The sequence below is a fragment of the Lolium perenne genome, chromosome 7 (assembly GCF_019359855.2).
Source record: "Lolium perenne isolate Kyuss_39 chromosome 7, Kyuss_2.0, whole genome shotgun sequence".
Taxonomy (NCBI): Eukaryota; Viridiplantae; Streptophyta; class Magnoliopsida; order Poales; family Poaceae; genus Lolium; species Lolium perenne.
Window position 1 is genome coordinate 287597598 of NC_067250.2, and position 22517 is coordinate 287620114.

Genomic DNA, 22517 nt, shown 5'->3' on the forward strand with positions numbered 1-22517 from the left:
AGCGTCCACGTACGTACGCCGGAGTAGTAATGACAGTCTGGTCCGGTCTGGGATTACCGAGAATCTCTCGTGCCTGCCTGCTGCCCTTCTCACTTCTCACCGGCACGGAATGCGATTTAACCCGATCGATTCGTCGCCGCGGAGGTCCACGGTTACTACACTGCAAGTTCCTGACTGTCCGGCAACAGCGACTCCCGCTTTTTTGATTTTCATGTCACGTGCGAGTCTTTATTTAACACGGAGTACCACTAGCTTTGCTGCCTTCACACGATTAGAGCTCGCTGTATCAGGATTAGTTTTCTTTAATATCCAATTTTAGAATACCATGCACTTCAAAAAAAATGAGTAAGTTCTCTCTAATACGGATTCATGCGATCACCTCTAATTTGCTAAAACGGTTTCTTGGTTAACTTCCCCTTCGTGCGAGAGGGTCTTAGGTGAATAGGGCTTCCTACCTCCCGTTGGTGGCACCATCGATCTGCCTCACCTTCTGTGGTCTTAGAACCATGAAGACGCGGTGTATCTCGATCCTTATTGATGAAAGGGTTTCGATTTTTTATGTTTTCCTTAGAGCATCTCCACCGGCGTCTCCTAAATAGTCATCGGCAGAGGCGCCGGCACATTCGTATGGGAGACGTCGGCACTGCATCCTCTATTTGGGGGAGCTGTTCCCACACCGGCACCCCCATACGTCAGCCCCGATAGATTTTGAAATTTAGAACACAAATAAAAGCATAGAAAATCGAATAAAGAGAAGAAACATTCCATTCCACAAACTAATACATAATTGGGAACGTGGTTTACACGAAGATATAGTTTGGAACATGGTTTTCCACAAACTAATACATAGTTTGAACCATGGTTGACACAAATATAAAACATTGCAAAAAAAAACTAAACCTAATTAGGCCGGTCATCGCAGGTTTCGTGTGTTCGCTGCCAAGAAAGAACACTTGAGGGCACACCCAGTCACCCAAACTGGAAAATCCAGCTGGTGAGGGTGCCCCTGTTGGTTCTTTCGAGGAAGAACATCCAAAAATATGTGCCCCAATAACTCCCGTCGCGAGGTAGACGACAGTTAGGTTAAAATTGAATGAGCCGCTGATCTGTCGGCCCCGCCACTCCCCGCTGGCGTCGACTTTTGGGATGTGTGGCTGACAGGCAGCTCCCACGCCCAAAATTTTCCGCCTCGCGAGGCGCTGACGCACCCGATTTGCGCCCTTGGCGAAGGGGCCGGCACGGGGTTGTCGGCGATTGTATTGGGCTCGAGAACTAGCCGGCACTGTTTGGGGCGCGCCGGTGCGAGCCCATATTCGCTCCCGGCCCCCAAATCGCTATCGGAGCCGCTATGGGGGCCGCCGGTGGAGATGCTCTTAATCTATCTGTAGTCTGTGCCGTATTCAGAAAGATGGGGTGGCCAAGACTTCCTGAAGATAGAACAAGGTCATTCCGCCCCCACGGTAAATCTAGCATCGACAGTGGGCATGTGGAGGTTTGTATCTTGTGGATCTCGCCCGATTTGGTCGGTGTTCCTTTTGACGCACGTTTCTCTTCATCAGTGAGGCTGGTTCCTTGGAGCCTTAACACAACGACTTTTCGCATGTTTACTATAACAAGCTCTACTATGACAAGCTTTTCCTAATTTCAATGAGCGAGAGACGAGGACGGCTGCACACCTTTGGCTCGTTTAAGTGTTCGTGGTTATCGCTAGGTGGTCTAAGGACCTATTTATAATTTTATTACTTTTGAAATTTCTTGTACTACTGTTGAGGATTATAATATATCGGTGGACTTTTTGTTAAAAAAAACTTCATTCTAAAGATGTTGACATATTTCATGGGTAAAAAAGAGATAAAGGTATCCGCATGTCTTAAGATAACATACCGTGCATATGAAACACAAAGTCAAAATCATTGGCATAGTTGAAATCAGTGACATAACATAGGAGACCACAAGCTTAACGTTTTTTTTTCATCACTTAGGCCATCTTTTGCAACACACTTGAGCAATAGAATAACGTAAACACTACACATGGCAGTCCCGTCAAAGGTGATTCTTATATGCCGACCAAGTCGGTACCTTTGGTCGGGTCATGGGTTTGGTCCACTTACTATTTTTTGATTTGTACTGTTCAAAGAAATAAGAAATTTTATTTTCTTATTTTTGTGTAGGTCACATATGATCGTATTTTTCGTAAAAACTTACACGAGTAAGTATGAACATAATATATACTTGCGTGCATTATTTGAAAAATATCCAAACTTTAAATATCATTATTTTCACTTTTTCAAAACAGGGTATACGTGCGCGCGTACCCAGGTTCCAAAAGTGTCGTTCACAAAAAAAAAACTATAAATAACCCTGGATTTGGACCCAGTTTAGGATGCAAGTGGACATGTTTGTGCAGTTGACAGGTATAACCTGCCGAGCAACATATAAATTGTGTGTGTGCAGTTGTTATTTAAGTTGTCCATAGCATTTTTAAACATCACTCATGCTTTCTACATCCTCATTTATATGTTGCTCATGCTTCAAGTCAACACATTCCAGATTACCTTGTTTTTCTAATGGGTTCAATTGGCCGGCTACAATGATGTTGACAATGGCTTGTCGAGGTCAAGATTATGTTGCTCAATATCTAGTATATTCTAAAGCACTCCGGCTTGCAGGAGCGACTTCTTCATGCCATTGGAAGCAAATGGTACGTAGCACGAAGTCGTGTTTGCAGGTCATCAACAAGCCAATGATGTTCCCCATCAACGAAATGTGTCATTGCAATGATAGGTGGATGGCGAGATTGTGCTAGCTAGACGACACGAACACAATGATCAATTCTTATATTGTATAAAAAGGAGAATTATGATATCAGTGGAAGCAAAGGCTATTCTATTTGGTAGAAAATTATATCCTCGAGTAAGCAATGATGATAGGAAAACATATTGTTACATTCGAAGTACTGTTTCCTTTGGAAGCAAATTATATGCTCCTATGGAACCAATGTTGATACAAACATAATGTTGCAAACACTATTTTGGTTTGTAGGCAAATTATATTCTCTATTGGAAGCAATGAATATTTGTTTCATATTTCCTATGGTCAAAATAAAATACTAGCAAGTAACCACCTCGAATTGTCTTGGATGCAATCTAGCCGACAACAAAAGCAAAATATTGTTAGTAGGAAAAAAAAATCGCATTAGCAAGGATATTTTCCTCAAAAAAATGTGCTTCCATTTATTGAAAATGTTGCTTCTGTGGCACAAAAAGATGTTCCTTAGCACAAACAAATGTTGCCGCAATAGAGAAAAAACTTAACCAATTTGCTATATATTATTTGTAAGAAAGATCAAATAATTTCCCATATTATTATTACCCTAAAATAGAAGGGTTTTTAATTGATCGGAATTACGGGAGCAACTTTTTTGCAATACAGAAGTAGTTTAAACAGAAGCATGCAGTTATGTCCTTAAATCATAGAAATAAATATGCTGGCTATTTTTTGAGGTAAAGATAGAATATATTAAGCTAGCAAGCCACCTTATTAAAAATCTTTCAATCCCCTTAGGTACCCTGGCAAGGAAAAAAGTGCCTCTGAAACTTGCTGATTTAAATTAAAGTTCGGTTACATCGCTTACCAGCTTATCTAAAAGGAACCTAGGGGGATCACCATCCCAAGTACAAGAACTCGTATTGATAAAGCAAAATCTATCTAGCTCATGAGCAACCTCATTTGCTTCCCTCGGGCAATGTTTAAAGCTAATAGTATCTAAATTTGAAGCCAAATCAACACAATCAGCGAAAATCGCAGCTGATTCATTCCACCAAGATTGCTTACCAGTGCATGCTTGGATTACTTTAGTTGAGTCAGACTCTGCAACGACATTGTTGCAGCCCATTCTATAAGAAATTCCCATTCTATTTGCCAAAGAAAGTCCTTCACACATTGCAATAGCTTCAACCATCATGGGAGAAGCAACATGTGGAAGATATGTTGTTGATGCTGCAAGAAAAGCTCCATGGAAGTCCCTAACCACCGCACCAGTAGCTCCTGAGATAGAATCCAGATGGAAGGAAGCATCAACATTTAACTTTACCTAGCGTGGCTCTGGCTTGCACCATTTTGCACTTGTAGAATTCCCACGCTTCCCGTAAACCTTTGACGTGTTTGCTGTTATCGCGATAAATTACATTTTGCATTTATTCACAGGTGGGACAGGCTCATTGTGAGTTCATTGTCTCCGATCCACCACAAATACCAGCTTGTCACTGATATAATTTGTTTTAATCCAACATTATCGAAGCCCGTCATTGTATTATCTTGCCGGTTCATCAGGTATTTCAACGCAGCCGATCCAGCCACGTCTACTTAGAGGGCGTCCTGGATAATATAATGAATACCCAGACTTTGCCAGACTTCTACTGCAGCAGGACAAGTAAATAACAAATGCCAAACATCCTCTACACCCTGGTTACAGATTGGACAAGAGCCTGAGATTCCAATGTCTCTATTGGCTAGCACACACTTGGTAGGAATAGTACTGTGAAGATCACTCCAAACAAAAATCTTCACTTTTTCCAGAACTTTCATTTGCCATAATTTTTTCCAAACAGGGTTCCTAGTAGATACACCATGTACATCAAGCTGGCCAGCTGAAGGGCCGAATTGATAGCTCCAATGTAAGTGATAACCCGAACGGACAGTATATTGCCCATGCTTACTATAATGCCATGCTATAAATCATCGAAACCTTATTTGTTGATCGGTATTTGCATAATTCTTCTCACATCTAAAGGTCCAAATAGCCCCTTCAAGAGATCTTCATCCCACTTTCCAGATAGGGGACTAATCAGTCCATTAACTCGTGTATACACAGCACCTCCTCTTGGAGTTACTACTTTCTATTGGGACTAGCAGGGATCCAAGGGTCCTCCGAAATCTTGATTTTTTTCTCCGTTATCAACCCGCCAGATAAACTCACGTTTAAAAGTAGTTAACCCAGCTAAAATACTTTGCCAAGTGAATGAAGAACGTGCCTTTGGTCCAACTGTCATGATATCACCATTAGGATAATATTTTGCGCCAAGAACTCGAGCACATAGAGATGTGGGGTCATTGATTAATCGCCATGCTTGTTTAGCTAACATTGCTAGATTGAACGATTGGAAATCTCTAAACCTCGTACCACCATCTTTCTTCGGTTAACATAGCTTCCACCATGCGAGCCAATGCATTTTCTTGGTATTCTCATCGTCCCCCCCCCCCCCCCCTCCCCCCACCAGAACTGTGAGATAACATCCATCATTCCCTCACACACCCCTTTTGGTAATTGGAAAACCAACATCACATATACTGGGATTGTTGGCCTTGTTGAAAATATGATGGCCACACTACTTCTAATCATAGGCTAAATAGTGGTCGGGCGGAAGCAAAAGTCGGCTTCAGATTCCTATCGCTTCCCAAAATAAGGTAAAAGAAAATAAAAAAAAGTATGGCACAAACTATAAAAGCCCACATGTATTGAGGCCCACCATGTAGCAAATGATCAAAATCATACCAATCCAATATGATACGGGGCACGAGGACTTTCCATAGCCATTATTTTGTAATAAATAGGAGTTTTAATAATTAAGTTTTAGGATTTTAATAAATGAGTTTTGACTTGTTTTGGGTCTGTCCAAACAAGTCCAGTCCTAGGCCCATTAGGTGGCGCCTATCTAGAGGTGGCGCCCCAGCCTCCCCTCATATAAGGGGCTGGGCGCATTAGGGTTTCTCAGCTTTGGTTGAATTAAATCTTGTAATCCTGAAGCTCAACACCAGCCCTTCGGGGTTGGCTCCATGACGGTGTCTCGGACGTTCGTCTAGTTATCTATCAATAAAGATGTGTGAGTTCTTGAGTTGTCAAGAGTAATCATGTGTGCTTGGGTATCCTTGAATCTGTCAAGGGAGTTCAAGATCTATTGGTCCTATGGATCATCAAGGTGCATCATGAAAGATCGGGAAAACAGTTCTCATCATGTGGTATCAGTTTGCTAGGTTGATCACGGTGCAGATTGCTTTGTTGCTCGGTTGTTTCTACTCGGTTGCCGTGGCCCCCATTGGGTACGTCGCCGCCATGTTGTTGGTGAAGATCGAGGAGGAGGAAGTGAGCGACAGAGTCAAGTTTCAGGATCATCTGCGGGATTTGCAACTTCAGATCGGTTGGCAGGCCAGATTTTGTTTAGCCGCGGCGTCTAGGCAGGAAGAAGGAGATCGTCCCAGATTAGTTCTTTGACGGCGCAGGTGGAAACCATGAAGTGCAGTGATTGAATTCGTTCCGTCCGAACCAGGACGGCATTTTCGGAGCCGATCGACCGGAGCGTCCGATGGGCCTGAGTTGGGCCAGCACCAAGCGGTTTCCTGCATGCCAGATATGATCAAGGTTGATCGCGTGCTGGTGTCATCGTGCAAGAGTCCAGGAGATGCACGTTGGTTTTCCATCGCGCGTGTTAAAAAGAAAAAGAGGAAAGTCTGGTGCAGCTCGGACTGGTTTTAGTGGACACGGATTTCTAGGGATTTTCCATTGATACATGCTGTATTACGTGAAGATCAAGGACTACACGGATTGACCGGACCAGAATTTTCACAAGGAAAGTTTCCAATGGAGATACAGTTGATACAGAATCGCCCCAGATGTGGACATACACAGTTTATTTGGACCCTTGGTATGCAGGAATTTGTCCTATAAGTTTCGGGTAATCTACTCGGTATGTTTTTTCGATGGCATTCAACATGTTTGTGTCTCAATCAGTGTCAAGTTATGCACGCCGAGAGGGAGGATGAGGAGTGGCAGGCGAGCACAACTTGAAGACGGCTAGTCGAGAGAGAGGTGAGGCATGGAAGACTAGCAAGTAAAGTGGCGATATTGCTCATTTGACATCACCTTTTTCCAACCCGACCCTCACGCGTTGGGGACAACGCTTCTTGAAGGGAGGTAGAGGATGATACGGGCACGAGGACGTGCCATAGCCATTATTTTGTAATAAATAGGAGTTTTAATAATTAAGTTTTAGGATTTTAATAAATGAGTTTTGACTTGTTTTGGGCCTGTCCAAACAAGTCCAGTCTTAGACCCATTAGGTGGCGCCTATCTAGAGGTGGCGCCCCAGCCTCCCCTCATATAAGGGGCTAGGCGCATTAGGGTTTCTTAGCTTTGGTTGAATAAAATCTTGTAATCCTGAAGCTCAACACCAGCCCTGCGGGGTTGGCTTCATGACGGCGTCTCGAACATTCGTCTAGTTATCTATCAATAAAGATGTGTGAGTTCTTGAGTTGTCAAGAGTAATCATGTGTGTTTGGGTATCCTTGAATCTATCAAGGGAGTTCAAGATCTATCGGTCCTATGGATCATCAAGGTACATCGTGAAAGATCGGGAAAACAGTTCTTATCACAATAACTAAATAACAAATCTTCCGCGTAACACCTATAGATTGAAGTGGCCCACACCATGTACCCTCTACGGCTCTACCCTATCTTTTTAGTTCAATAAAGTGCAAGTACTTTTTTTGTGACATCATCATTTTAATTTAATTTATGAAAAAAGGTAAAGGGTATCCTAGCTCTGATCCACTTGCATTTCTATAAATCGTAGCGCACAGTAAGCCCTAACTACAATTGCGTTCCAAAAAAAAGTTATAGTTTTATTTGAAAAATGCAAATCAGATGTAGCAACACATTACATATACTCCCTCCGTTTCTAAAAAAGCTATTCAACTTTATCTAGATACGGAGCTATATAGACATATTTTAGTTATAGATGTATCTAGAAAAAACTTAAAACTTTTTTTCGGAACCGAGGGAGTATTACATTATGCATACATATTACATATAAATATAGACCTTGACTTAATGTCAAAAATACCAAATCGTACGTGTATCACGAAACAAAGCACACAACCTTGACTTAATGCACAAAGAAGGAACATGTCCAAATTCCAAAAATGATTGACTTCTCACTCAGTTCTCACTTCTCACGTACCGCCGGTCTACGCCATCGATGGCTGCACTTTGGACCCGCGTGCCGCGTCTTCGTTGTCCTGGGCCTCGCCGGACATCTCCTCGAGCGACTTTCCGTTGGCCTCGGGCACGAGGAATGTGAAGGCGAACCCGAGCAGGTTGATACCGGCGAGGACGAAGAGCGAGTTACGGATGCCGATCCCGGCCTTGTACCCGGCGTCCGGCTTGTGCGGGTCCTGCGCGGCGTAGAGGAACCCGAAGGCCCCGATCATGGCTCCGGCTTTCCCGCAAGCGGCTGATATCCCGTGGCACGTCGACCGAAGCCTCGCCGGGAAGATCTCCGCCGGCACGACGAATGTGGTGGCGTTGGGCCCGAAGTTGGCGAAGAAGAAGGTGAAGCCGTACATGATCACGAAGCCGACCTGGTTGCCGGGCGTCGTCCAGTGGTGGTACGGGACGGCGAGGCCGAGCATGAAGACGGTCATCATGAAGAACCCCATGAGCTGGATTTTGAAGCGGCCAACGACGTCGATGAGGAAGACGGTGAACCAGTAGCCAGGCACGGTGCCGCAGAGCGCGATGAGCGTCTGCGCGCGGGAGATGCGGAACACCTCCTCGAGGGCGCTCATGGTGCGGGCCTTGTGGATCCAGTTGATGGCGGTGAAGATGTCCTTCTGGAACAGGTTCTGGCTGTAGAAGGCGATGTCGAGGAGGAACCACGTGCTGGCCGTGCCGAGGAGGTGGAGGCCGTGGCGTCGCGCGAACTGCGAGGAGAAGAGGCCGAAGTCGTTGCTGCCACGGCTGACCATCTCCTCCATCTTCTCCGTCTCATCCTCGAGCTGCACCTGCAGCACCTTGGACATGTCGGACGCCGCTAGCTTGGCGTTCTTGGCGACGAGGGCGGTGTAGCGCGCGGTCTCTGGCATCTTCATACGCCAGTAGTAGGTGAGCAGAGCCGGCACGGCGCCGAGCATGAGGATGATGCGCCACACGAAGTCGGCTTCCGTCCCTATGGACCCGGCGGCGTTGTCCTGGTAGGCTGGTTTCGGGAATCCGGCCCTGAAGGCAGCGGAGACTATGAGTGTCACGATGCCGCCGGCGAGGATTCCGAAGCCCTGCATGGCGAACACGGCGGCGATGAACGCGCCGCGGGTCTTCTTGTTGGCGTACTCGGACATGATGGTGGCCGACAGCGGGTAGTCGCCGCCGATGCCGAAGCCGAGCCAGAAGCGGAAGAAGCAGAGCGTGGCCATGACGCTCGTCGGGGTATCCGCGAAGGAGAGGCCCGACCCGATGGAGCAGATGACCATGACCATTAGCGTCATCCCGTAGACGCTTTTGCGACCCATCTTGTCGCCGAGCCATCCGAAGAAGAGCTGGCCGGAGAGCGTGCCACAGAAGGCCACGCCGTTGACGGCCGCGGCTACGCCGGGAGGCAGGGTCCCGGGGTTGGGCTGTGACAGGTCGGTGTAGTATATCCGGCCGAGAAGCTTGGTGACGAGGGAGATGCAGAAGAGGTCGTAGGCGTCGGTGAAGAAGCCCATGCCGGCGACGACGATGGCCGTGAAGTGATACCATTGCGTCTTGGCCGCGTCCAGCGCGCTCAAGACCTGCAGCCCTTGCTGCTCCGACTGCGCCATTATTGCTTGCTGCACACAGCCGAGGGACGTTTGGCCGCCGCGATGTGAGAGTAGAAGACGAGTTGGCCTTTGTTGTGTGATTATCTGGGGCTGCAGCTGCGGGTATAAATAGGCAGGCGCAGCTCCAGCAGCTAATGGTACCCCCCTGAAGATTTAAACTGCTGTAGCCATCCTGAAGATTTTTCATGCTCGATCGTTGACAAGGACATAACGGTACGCAGTACCGTTCCTCGATTACGAATTTTTTTTTTTTAAACGGAGGCAAAAGCTTCGCCTCATCCATTAATTAAGCAGAAGGTGTCCGATTTTTAGGACAAAATCGGACAAAAACCTAGTACAATGACGGGGCAAAGCCCACACCCATCCACACGACACCGCAAAGGCACACCGAGCCACCCTAGCTACCCACATAAGCTACACAAACGCGAAGCTCGAGTTGGCCTATGCCAAACAGATGGCTCCCCAAGAAAAGGCCGGTAGCTCCGATTCTGACGACGAGCCGCGGAGAGGAGATGCACAAGAACTGCGCTGAAAAGGACCTTTACCGTCGGACCGCCCTCGAAGGTCATCGTACACCACCTAAAGGCAACTTCGACTTCACAAAAAGAGGAGGCCAACCTGAAGACATTCGGACACGCCGGGACGGAGCCGACTAACACGGTCTTGCAACAAGCAAACCATGCTCATCATCATTGTCGTTGCCGCCCAAGCCCACCGTCGAGAGTCACCTTATCGCCCAAGCGACCCAAGGTCAAGCACCCTCGAAGATGACGAACATTCGGAGCCGCCGCTCCGACATACCGCTGCTCCGTCACGCCCTGCGCGTCCACTAAGACCACCACCTTCCGGGGCCGCCGCCCCGACGTACCACCGCTCGCTCTCGAGCTGCAACGCCGCACGAACCGTTCACCCGCAACCCAAGCTGCACAGGGCAAAAGGCCGCAGACCACGGGCATCACACCATCTCATCCGGGGCCGCCGCCCCGACATAACGTCCGACCGTCCCCACCAGGACGCGTCCGACCGAGCTGACTACCCTACCGCCCACACGGCAGGGTCGCCACCCAAGCCGTGACAAGCCGCATCCCTGCACCCTAGAGATGTTGCCGCACCGCCTTCCAGGGTTGCCGCCCTGGCTCACAACCACCTACCCGCGAGGCCGCCGCCTCGGCATCCTCCAACGTAGACGGTAAGGCAACGCAGCCCGGCAAACACTGCCCTCGACGAGTGAAGCTCATGCCCTCCAAAGACGACGCCTCCAAGAAGGGAAGCGACGAGACCGCCGCCGTCGCCCGCTCCGGCCGAGGCTAGAGCTTGGGTTTTCACCCGGAGGGCACAAATCCTCAAAGGCAGTGCTCCACGACGATGCCTCCAAGAAGGGGAACGGCGCCCTGAGGCATCGCCATCGCCGGCACCGACCAAGTCGGGCAGAGCTTTCACCCGGAGCAAGCACACCCTCCCGCCGAGTCTTCCTTCACCGGCAGGGAAGCCAAAGCACGCCATCTTGCGCGCCAGCACCGTCGACCACCTCGCCCACCATGAAGCTGCCGCTGCCCGGGGTCTCCGCCCCGGCACACCACCACCACCCAGCAGCCGCTGCAAACCTGCAGCACCTCCACGGCCAGGGGCCCCGTGCTGGCCTGCCACAGCGCCGTTGTGATGCCCAGACCGCCCGCGCCCCGAGCCGGCCCGCCCGGCCCAGATCCGGCCCAGCCGCTCCCGACAGTCGCAGCCACGCCCTCAGCACCCCGCCGCGCCCGCCGCACCCCGACACGCCCGCAGCACGCCGACGCGCCCGCATCACGCCTCCGCACCCGCAACACACCACTGCACCCGCCGCCCGAGCGAGCTCCTTCTCGCTGGAGGATGCGGGAGGGGAAGAAGCTCCCCGCCGCCACCTTCCTCAGGGCGCGCGCGGCTTTGCCGGGGCCCCTCCGGCGGTGGCGAGGCAAGAGAGGGAGGAGGTGGGGTTCTAGAGGCGGCGGCGCTAGGGTTCCCCCTGGTCGCCAGAGGAGGGCGACGCGGGGGGCGTAATGTGTAATTGATTGATTACGAATAATCGTTAATAAGGATCGAAGATAGTTTAGATAATTAGTTGTAGACCATTTCTGATTGGGAAAAGCTTATGAAGGCTAAAGTGGATATAATTTACTACCAAATTTCATACTATTTGGCATTATTCGTTTCTGACAAATGAGATTTATACGGTGATAAGTTTTGTTAAGACAATCGGCTTATAATCAAAGTACACCAACAATGTACAGTAAGATTTATACGGTACACAATTATATCCATAGGTACGTTGTATTGAATGCGGATCTAAGAGCATCTCCAGTCGCGTCCCCCAAACCGTCCCCCAAAGGGATTTGGGGCGCGCCGGACAAAAAAAGCGTTCCAGCCGCGTCCCCCAAAGCTCTTTTTTGTCCGGCGCGCCCCTATACGGTGTCCGGCGCCCCGAGCCCGTCCCCGTCCCACAGGGGACGCTCCGGGGACGCCGGACACAACGAAAAGCGAGGCCAACCGACGCGGGCCCGACCCGTCAGCGGCACGGAAGGCTAAAACCCCGTCGCCTACCTTTGGTCAAGCGACGTTAATGGCGTCCCTGTTTTCCCAGGCGACGCAGGGACGCGTCTCGTCGTGCATGGCCGCGTGGCCGTCCGCGCCGGAGTTATTGCGTGCAACCACCCGCTGCCGCCGCTGTTTTAAGGCGCCCTGCAGTTAGCGCCGCTCATAATCCTTCTCGTCGCCGCCGCCTCCCCCTCCCAGATCCTCTCCTCGCCGCTCAAAAAATGTCGTCCTCCCGCAAGATCGCCGCGGCGAACGGCTTCGGACGCGGCAGCCTCACCGTGGCGGAGGCGTGGGCGCTGTACCGCGCCCGGTATCCAGTCCCGCCGGACATGCGGCTGCCAAGCAGCGGCGGCTGGAAGATGGCCGCGAACGGCATTGGCGTTCCGCCGCCGCCGAAGCCGCGCACGGACCAATGGTGGGACGCCGTCAAGGCCCGTCGGGCTCAACTCACCGCCCAGGAGCGGAGGGATCCGACGTGGGCGGTCGACAACAACGACGCCTGGTGGACGTCGTACTTCCAGGCGAAGTACGACGTCGAGATGCGCAGCACCGACGGGCTCGTCGGCGGCCCCAACAGCTGGAACAAGGACGGCCGCGCCCTGTTCTGGGGCGTTCCGGGGCGCACCCTCGAGAACGTCATCCGCGGCCTCCGCAACGGCGCTCCGCGGCTGGAGATGCCGTCGTCGCCGCCGCCGTCTCCTCAATGGCAGCCGAGGAGGACGACTTACTCGTCCTCCTCGCACTCTTCTTCCTCGGGACCGGCGCGATCGGCGCGATCGACGCCGTCCTCGTCGTACCGGTCGGCGCCCTACACCGTCCCCAAACGGGAGGTCAAGGAGGAGCCGGCGACGCCCGTCAACACGAGGCGTGGCGGTAGCGGCAGCGGGCGGCAGCAAGGGAGGCGCGGCGGCGCCCTCCTCATCTCGAAGCCGGAGGTGAAGGAGGAGCCGGAGGAAGCGTCGCAGGCGGCGCTGCTGGCGGAGTACGAGCGGCAGCAGCGGCTCATCGCCAGCAGCGACGACCCCGAGGACTGCCCAGGGCTGCGGGCGGCGTTCATGGCGTCCATGGACGACAAGGACGCCTGGAGGGGCGACCTGGACGCGGCGATCGCCATGTCCATCCTCGACTCCGGCAAGCCGCTGGTGGACCTCACCGACGACGGCGAGGCAGGACCAAGCGGCTTGGTGAAGGACGAGCCCGTGGACGAGCCCGTCGACGAGCGCGGCAAGCAGGAGGTCGTCACCGACGAGATGTACAACTTCCAGCAGTACTACGACGCCTTCGGCCGCCGCAAGCGGTTCTAGATTAGGTTTAGTTTTAAAGTTAGTCAAATTTCGTTCGAATCTATGTAAATTTGGACGAATCTAATCGAATCTAGTTAAGTTTAAAATTTGCGAAATTTTGTTTGGGGGACGCGACTGGGGAGCGACGTCCCCCAAACGCGGCACGAACGAAACACGTCCCCCAAACGCTCAATCCGGCGCGGTTTGGGGGACGCTTTGGGGGACGCGACTGGAGATGCTCTAATGGCATTAGATTATGTCATATAAGTTGTATACTCCCTCCTCCATCCCAAAATATGCTGCTTATAAATTTTGTCAAAGTTAAATTTTGTAAAATCTGATCGATTATATAGAAAAAGTGTTGTTTTTATAAAAGTTGGTATGTTTTGATATGATCAAACCTTACAAAATTTGACACACGCAAAATTATGCGCAACAAAAATTGGGACAGAGGGAGTATTTGATGGTGTAATTGTTGGTCAACTCTTTTTTTTTCAAGTTGGTCAACTCCTTTTTTTCAAGGATGTTGTTGGTCAACTCTTATCCTAACGGAACTTAATACGGCTAGATTGAGGTTCAAAGGGAGTAGTAGATAAATGATATCCGATGTGAACATGAGAATCAACTTCCGGCTGCAATTTGGTGGCAACCAAATTAGGTTTAAATTCTTTTAGCCGGGACAGCGTTTCATAAGAAAATTGCTACGAAATATGACAGAATATAAATGTGCAGGAATGCAGCGGATACTTCGGATATGCTCAGTATATCCGGTCAGTTCGTTGACAAAGAAGGCTCCATTTAGATATAATATGAGCCAACTATGGCTAGCTGTTGATGAGTTGACGTACTGATGTAGAAGTATGCAATTACATATATGTGTATTAGCTATCATTAGCCGATAATTTCTTATATAGACGATCATGATCTTTGGTAAGCGAATTCTCAAGGCAGTTTCTAATACTGCAATTGTCGGCTAACACCTGTGATGTTCTTGAATTAATGGAGCATGATTGGCTCTCGTTTATGCTGCACATGTTCATTTGCTCTCCTTGAGAATATCAGCCTTGACCCCTTGTCTGCGTTGACTTTTTTTTATCTTTTTTTTTGTTACAAATACATGATGTCTAGAATTCTAGATCAGCAAGATATAGAAATGGATTCTAGTATGATATGATTTTGAAATTTGCAACTAGAAAAAATAACATATCTCAACATTTTTAATATTATGAGGAAATGCATACATGTATAGTCCATATAGGAACCGTCACATGAGAATTTTGGTAAGATAATACGATCATTTGTGGATTATACTTAGTGTGTTTATAAACATTTTTATATTACATTACTGCAACTTACTATAACCTGATATACAATAACTTATAGTTTTTCCCGAGCTTGTAGAAATTAGCATATTTCAATCCAATTTCACATGTCTATGTATCTATGTATCTTTTACATGTTTGATTTTTCTTAATTTTGTAGAACTTAGAATATGATTTTCACTAAGTTGCTAGCATATTATGATCATAGTATACAACCGTAAATTCATGTTATGTCTACAATATGAAGACAAATAATACCTTCTTCTCCACCTTTAATTTCAGGTAAAGAAGCGGTACTTTTTAGATGGAAGTTTTACTTCAAGGGAGCATTATTAAGGAACCATGTTCATGATTTGTGCATGCATCTTAGGCTAGCCATAGTGCTAGTACCATAGCTAGTATCATGCACATTGGTCCCACAAAAATGCTGATGTGGCAACTAATTAAGGAGGAGAGAGGAGATTAGAGTATCATAGGTAGATACCGTATCATAGCGCTAATAACGAGAAAAATTAATGCTAAACAAATCTTGTACACAAATTTGCATTGAGATTCTAAAAAACAATAAATATAGCATGATTATGATACTACTTCATGATACTACCCACTATAGAGGTAGTATCATGTAGTAGTATCATGATACTACTACATGATACTTACCACTATACGAAATATTTTAGATCGTGCCAATTTATGTTAACGTCTCCTCTCAATTTGTGAGCCAGCTTTTGTTTTCTAGGATTGGTAGGAGTAATATTAATGGTATGACTGCAGCATGGTCTCCAAAATGGTGAAATGGTGCATTGAGAAACTCTCAATGCTCATTGACTAATTGTACGCAAATATCAACATCGCTAAGTTTTAGGCTTGAGCTAGCATATGTTGACATTGACTTTGTGGTTACAATAATTTAAGGGTCTAGTATGGCTGACTAAGAGTTTTAAACCATTTGACTTGCATGCATAGCCCTTTTTTTATGTTATCAACATTTTATTCCTAAAATAAAAGTAGAATGAGACAGGAAAATAAAACTAGAATGAGAAAGGAAATTCAGATTGTTTGACTTAACGCAATATAGAACACAAGAGTATCACCAAAATGCAAATGCAAAAATAAGATCGTAAAATACACAAGAAATTTGCAGAAATAGTCGCTTGCACATAATACGAGAAGGTTACTCAACTGTGACATGTAAAATACTATAGACAATTAGAAAAACAAATCCATAATTACAGAGTTTTGGTAGGGTCATATATGTGATTTCTGTGTTTTCATAGTTAAAATGTGTGTTGAAATTCTATAAAAAGATAAAGGGTGAGATTCCACAATGCATATATACAAGCCCTCCGTAAAATGCGGAAATAGGAATTACACATGAGGTTGTTCATGTTCAGTCCTATGGAAACTGAAACGGATACGGTTGCTTGGTAGCATTTTTTTGTGGAAACACAATGCAAACGAAGACATCATAAATACATACATACACTCATCTCTATAAATGCATGTATGCACACTATAGACACCTCCGAGTGACTGAGTCACGGTTTTAAGATTGATGAAGTTACCATGGGGAAAAGAAAAAATCCATCATTATAGGACACTAAAGCGTCAAATATTTCAAAACTGTATAAGATAAACAAGGATTTAAATATTAAATTATACGACATACAAGTGATAAAAATGAGACATGATACGAACTGGTATCTCAAAGAAATAAAAGAAATAAATTTGTGAGGTTATATCTAACTTGTTTCTTCAGCAACGTCTCAAGTCGCTTCCATGTAATCATGTGATGCAAAAGGGAAGAGCTTCTATGCATGAACTTATTTTCCCTAATTAGGTAGAAAACAGAATGCATATATTTCTTGCACAAGCTTTATTAATCAGAGTGCATGCAACCAAGGTTGTGTTTGGTTTGAGGGGTAGGGTAGGTTATGTTGGAATTTAGCCTTGGGCCTTAGCTCATAACCTGAAACCGGTACAAAATTTAAAATTCTTCTTGGCCCATTCATGTATGGCAAGGGGTGAGAGTAAAGTTTAGTAACACATTGATAGTAGAGAGAAATGTGGAGTGGTTTATAAGAGGATGAGATTAAAATTTGAAAATGCAGTTGTTTCGTTCCGGATTTTTTGGATCGTGGATGAGCCAACTCGGACGGGCTAAGCTCCACGACCTTTCCGAACCGCACTAGATAAACCCGTACCCAAACTCTAGCCACTTGTACGAGACATATATGCGACTGTCTCTTTCCAGAACCTTGTGCCATTGCCTTCATCTTCCCCATCCCGTCCTTCGGCGTGCACCGACCGACAGGATAGTAGACATCCGGAACCCTGCCTCTCCACGACCTATATAGGTGAGTGGCAATCCGGTTTTAGGGAGCGCTTACACACGAACTAAGAAATACCAGGAAGCGCAACTAAGAAATACCAGTTGCAACCCTCTTACACTTCCAATATCAGCACAGATCATGAGATAAATCAACTGGCTAAGAAATCGATTTATAGACTTAATAAAAAATCAGTGGCCTGATTTCTGGCAAAACAAAAAAAAAAAAACTGTCGCATTCTAACGCGACGAAAGTCCAGGCTTAGTCAAAGTTTCCGTCAAACGCAAGCTCACCAACCGATACGTGTCTTGCTTTTGACCGCCAATGGCGCCAAACCGGCCGGCAACGAGACCAGCCCGCCTCGTGCCTGTGGCAGGAGAGTCCGCAGCGCGCAGGATCAGGAAGCAGCGACCATGGCGACCCCATTGGACACCTCCTCGAGCACCCTTTGGGGCACTCTGAGCCAGGCCTCCAGCGTGGCGCAGCTGGTGGGGGTGGACGCGCTCGGGCTGGTCTCCATGGTGGTGCAAGCCGCCCTGGCAGCGCGCCGCCACCGGGACGCCTGCGTGCGGCTGGCGCAGCACGTGGAACTCGTCGGCGGCCTTCTCGGTGAGCTGGAGATGGCAGAGCTGATGCGGCGGGAGGCCACTAGGCGGCCCCTGGAGCAGCTCGGCGCCGTGCTGCGGCGGTGCTATGCGCTCGTCAGCGCGTGCCAGGACTGCGGCTACCTCCGCCGCCTGCTCCTGGGCGCGCGGATGGCCGACGAGCTCCGCGCTGCGCAGCACGAGATCGACATGTTCATCCGCCTTATCCCGCTCATCGCCCTTGTGGACAATTCTACAGATAATCGCCGTGTCAAGGTACCCATGCTTCAGCTTCTGCTTGGTTCGTACATTAGTTTTGTTCAGAATTGAAGCTTACGATGTCTGAGACTGAGGGGGCAAATGATTTAAATTCGATTGGAGTGACGAAACTGATCTGTTTGACTGATTCTGGGAATTCGGCATCTGAATTTGAGACCAATTGCAAAAAAAAAAAACATCAAATTTGTTACTCCCATGAATTTACCAATTCTGATTTCATAGGGTGGTTCGTGCTTTATAACAAGGCTAACCTCAACCATATAATCTGTGCTCGTCGATTTACGTCAATAATATTTGTCATTTTTGTTATCTTTGTCTATCAGACTGATGAAAGGGTGGCCGGCGTAATCACACATAGTTCAAATCGTCACGTCAGGTCAGATTATTTTCATTATGTAGTTTATTACATTTTAAACATTCGTCCTATATTCGCGCAAAAATAGTGAGTATTGCTCGTGTACTGAAATGTACTCCATCCATCCCAAAATAAGTGACTCAACTGACGCATTCTTAGTGTGTAGATACATCGGTATCTAAAAAAGGTGGAGTCAGTTATTTTGAGACGCAGGGAGTATCAATATTGAATCGAAAGGTGTACTTGCTTATTTTGATCAAATAGCAATGTGGAACGTTAACCACTGTGTATGCTGACATAGTGATCAGTGACAAGAATATTAGATGATTCATTAGCATACTTGGTTGACTAGTGACTACCGCTTGATCTAGATCATAGAAGTTGTTCTGGTTTGGAGCTGGTGCTACAACCTGTAAAATATATGTATATTATGCATGTGTAATGTAGATGTACAACAGATCAATCAGCTTAACATTGAAATATGAGTTTGTTTACCTAAATATATACTACATGCTTCAACAAATTTGTAGTACATTTGTCGATAAGCATGATGTTTTTTTTCTTAAAATGAACTGGTGTGATGCTTAAGTTATTTAAATGTGCCCTAAATCCGTCAGTTTTGCAGACTAGAGTGTATTAATTTTGCCACTTTTTAGGACTGTTAAAACCATTTGTAGGTGACATATCGATATAGTAATGGTGAGATATACCTTATTTTAGGTTTTCAACAAGAGCTTTGGAGTTCACTGAAGCACGCGTGCAGCGAGGTACTGAACTTTGCAATGTTGGAGATCAACCATTTGCAGGTAAGCAGTTACTTCTAATGGATTTCCCATCTACTCAGGGATGGAAACTAATAGACTGAAGTTTCAGGTCAAAGTTATTTTCTTCAGTTATTTCAGAATTGGTTTGTCATTTCGATGTACATTGCAATACCCAGCGGCTCATGTTTTTGATATATTGCACAGGGAATAAAAATTGTCCATCTAATTGATTTTGATATTTATTTTGCTCGTGCAAAACGTTCATGAGTAAACATCACAGCACTACATAGACTTCAACTGTGGTGAAATAGAATAAGCACATGTTTTGAACTAGCACTAGCTAATGGGAATAAACATATCTTGAGGATACAGACAATGACCTTCAAATTACTGAATATACAATTTTATATTGAGAAGTTCCTTTTCGGCACACAGTTACTCCAGTTAGTAACCACATGAAAAATATGAGTTGAGTAATACAAATGTCATCAATACATTTCATGACTTCTTGTATCACAATCTCCATTTTCTTGTAAGATGGCGCTCTTGTACATGGAAGTCCCTAATGACGGAATGTCGATGATCAGTGCAACAAATAGTGGATCATTTTCTCTATAATTTTGCATTCTCTTAGTCATGCCAATACTTTTTCAATCCCATTGATGACAATGATACACTATCATGACTCTCAGGAATATCGGACCTTCAAGAACAGAAAGTCTTTGACATTGAAGAACTTGTGGAGCTTTGCACTAGTATAGAAGAGGCTTGCGTGGGATTCTCAAAGTTCAGTTTCTTTCGGATCGTGGATGCTACAGATAATTTCTCAGAGAAGGCAATAATTGGGTGTGGTGGATTTGGTACAGTTTACAAGGTAAATATCAGCTAACATACGAAGCAACTAACTAAGGGATGCCTGTCTTCCTTGCCATTCCAATAAAGCATTGATTTCTGTTGAGACACTGTTATCTGAACTACCTAAGTAACCATTGCAGGGTCAGTTACCTGATGGAATTATGGTTGCAATTAAACGACTTGATGAGCATGCAACAATATTTGATTTCAAAAGTGAATTGCAGCTTGCAAAGCTTCAGCATACCAATCTGGTTAGGTTATTAGGGTGGTCCATTCATGGGAAAGAAAGGATTTTAGTCTATACGCTCATCCAAAATGGTTCCTTGGACCGTTACATATCTGGTACGTTTTCCCTTACAGGAGTTAATTTTCAAGCGTGCCTCATTTCATTCGTGCTCCCTCCTTTTCAAAATAGGTGTCCATTAAGCCTCTCCATTTTTTTTTTCAAATTACTGGTCTTTTTTCACTTCCGATGCAACTTTTTTGTCGATAAAAGGCCTTTATTTCTTTCAAGGTTTATAAGCACTCCTGATGCAACTTTAGTTTTTTTTTGGAGCAACCGGCAGCACTGCCTTTTCATTGTCTTCCAAGTAGCTTCTGTTACTCTTGGATGCCTTGCTTTGGAGAGTAAAGAGAGGCAATATAGTGATCTTGTGGGAAAAGAGATGGACAGTCTACATTTCAGCGACACTCTTAATTATTGTGTCCAACAATAGATAGGCGCTTATATAAAAAAGAAGGGAGTAGTAAAAAAAAAATCGACATGTAAAGGGAGTAGTAAATATGTACATGAATTCAGAATGTCTACAATTGAGAGGAAAGAGTGAAAGGCTACAAAAGCTCTAGGCCTCTATCTTCACCTGATTGTTTGTTGCTCGAATGATGATCGATTTTGAACCTATTATAGTTTGGTTTATTGCAGAACAGAAATTGCAGTTCATATTTCTAAAGGATAATCATTCTTTGAACATTTTGCAGATATAACAAAAAGTCCATAGCTAGACTGGTCTAAGCGACTCAAGATAATTACAGGGTTAGCAGAGGGCCTTGTTTACCTGCACAAAGGCTCCATGTTCTGGATCGTTCATAGAGACTTGAAACCACATAATATCCTCTTGGATTGCAACATGAACCCAAAGATTACTGATTTTGGATCAGCTGCAGTACTAAGTTCATACGCAGCAGAAGAGCATACAAGCAGGGTCGTGGGCACTTGGTATGAGCTGCCTGATATATCAATCTTTATAGATGTAATTTGTGTTAAGATGTTCTAATATTACAGCCTTGACCTCTCTTTTTTCACCCTTCAGTGGTTACAAAGCTCCAGAGTATGCATCTAGAGGAGTTTACTCAATGAAGACAGATGTGTTCAGCTTCGGCGTCTTGGTTCTGGTGATCATTAGCGGGCGTAAGAATACCATACTCGACAAACGAGGGGATACTGTTGGTGATCTTGTACGAGATGTGAGTGAACATGCAACATTTCTTCTATGCTCATGATCATTATCTGTTGTACTTGGGCCATACGGAGTATTTATGAATCAATCTACTTATAGTTCTTTAACGCCAAAATATTGAAAAACATTTCAGGCATGGCATATGTGGAATGAACAAAGGTTGCATGAGCTTGTGGACCGGACGTTAGGGAACAGATATGACATGACTGAGATAACGCGATGCGGTCAGGTGGCACTGCTTTGTACTCAGGAAGATCCATCAGATCGGCCCACCATGACAGATGTTGCTGCAATGCTGAACTCTGAAAGCATGAGCTTGCCAATGGAGCCTAAGATGCCTACCACACTGAGTAAAGGGAGTCCTGGTGAAGACGCGGTATCATCATATATGGGCCAAACAAGCAGAACAATAGACATAACCATAACGAGTTCGGCTCCCATGTCGACTAGAGTTCAAATCATTCTAGACCCGGAGGTTTGATATGATGATGAACATTCATTACCATATATTATCTAATGAAAATATAAGGATCATGGCCATCTTTCGGCTGAGATGGTGTACAAGATTACACATAGATAAGTTAAGTTCTGTGAGTGCAAACAACATGTTTCTGTTGTAGTAGACTGATTTCCTGCCATCTACTTCAAAATATAAATATAAATTGTTTCATTTTTTCCTATGTTATCCTCCATGGCCAGTTTTTTTTTTCTGAAAAGGACCACCGATATATTAATCATTATCAACAACAGTACACAGAACACTAAAAATAATAAAAAATGATGTATGGGGTCGGTTATCCTCCATGTCCCAATAAAAGAGGCTCTTTTTTTCATTGTTTTCTTTACATGATCTAGGAGGTTTGATCCAAAAATAATATTTTTTTCTTTATTTCAGTAGTATTACTATATTTTCTGAAAAGGGAACTTTTTTTAGAAACATAGTACAAACGCAGACGCTCACATACACGCGCATACACTCACCCCTATAAACGCACACACGCACACCCTACCCCTATGAGCACCTTCCAAGACCGAGTTGGCGGATCGGATCTTAAAATTGGCGAATTCACCGCAGGCGCCTCGTTGT

At 46.1% G+C, this 22517-nt stretch overlaps 1 protein-coding gene and 1 pseudogene across 1 annotated transcript; one reads left to right on the forward strand and one right to left on the reverse strand.

Moving 5' to 3' along the window:
- Nucleotides 1-7800: 7800 nt before the first annotated feature.
- On the reverse strand, nt 7801-9694 carry LOC127312327 (probable inorganic phosphate transporter 1-8). The gene has a single exon (XM_051342861.2). It carries the CDS (start codon nt 9631-9633, stop codon nt 8023-8025), a length of 1611 nt encoding a protein of 536 aa, XP_051198821.1. The 5' UTR covers nt 9634-9694; the 3' UTR covers nt 7801-8022.
- A 7755-nt stretch (nt 9695-17449) lies between these two features.
- LOC127312328 (putative cysteine-rich receptor-like protein kinase 20) lies at nt 17450-22110 on the forward strand (annotated as a pseudogene).
- Nucleotides 22111-22517: the final 407 nt, after the last annotated feature.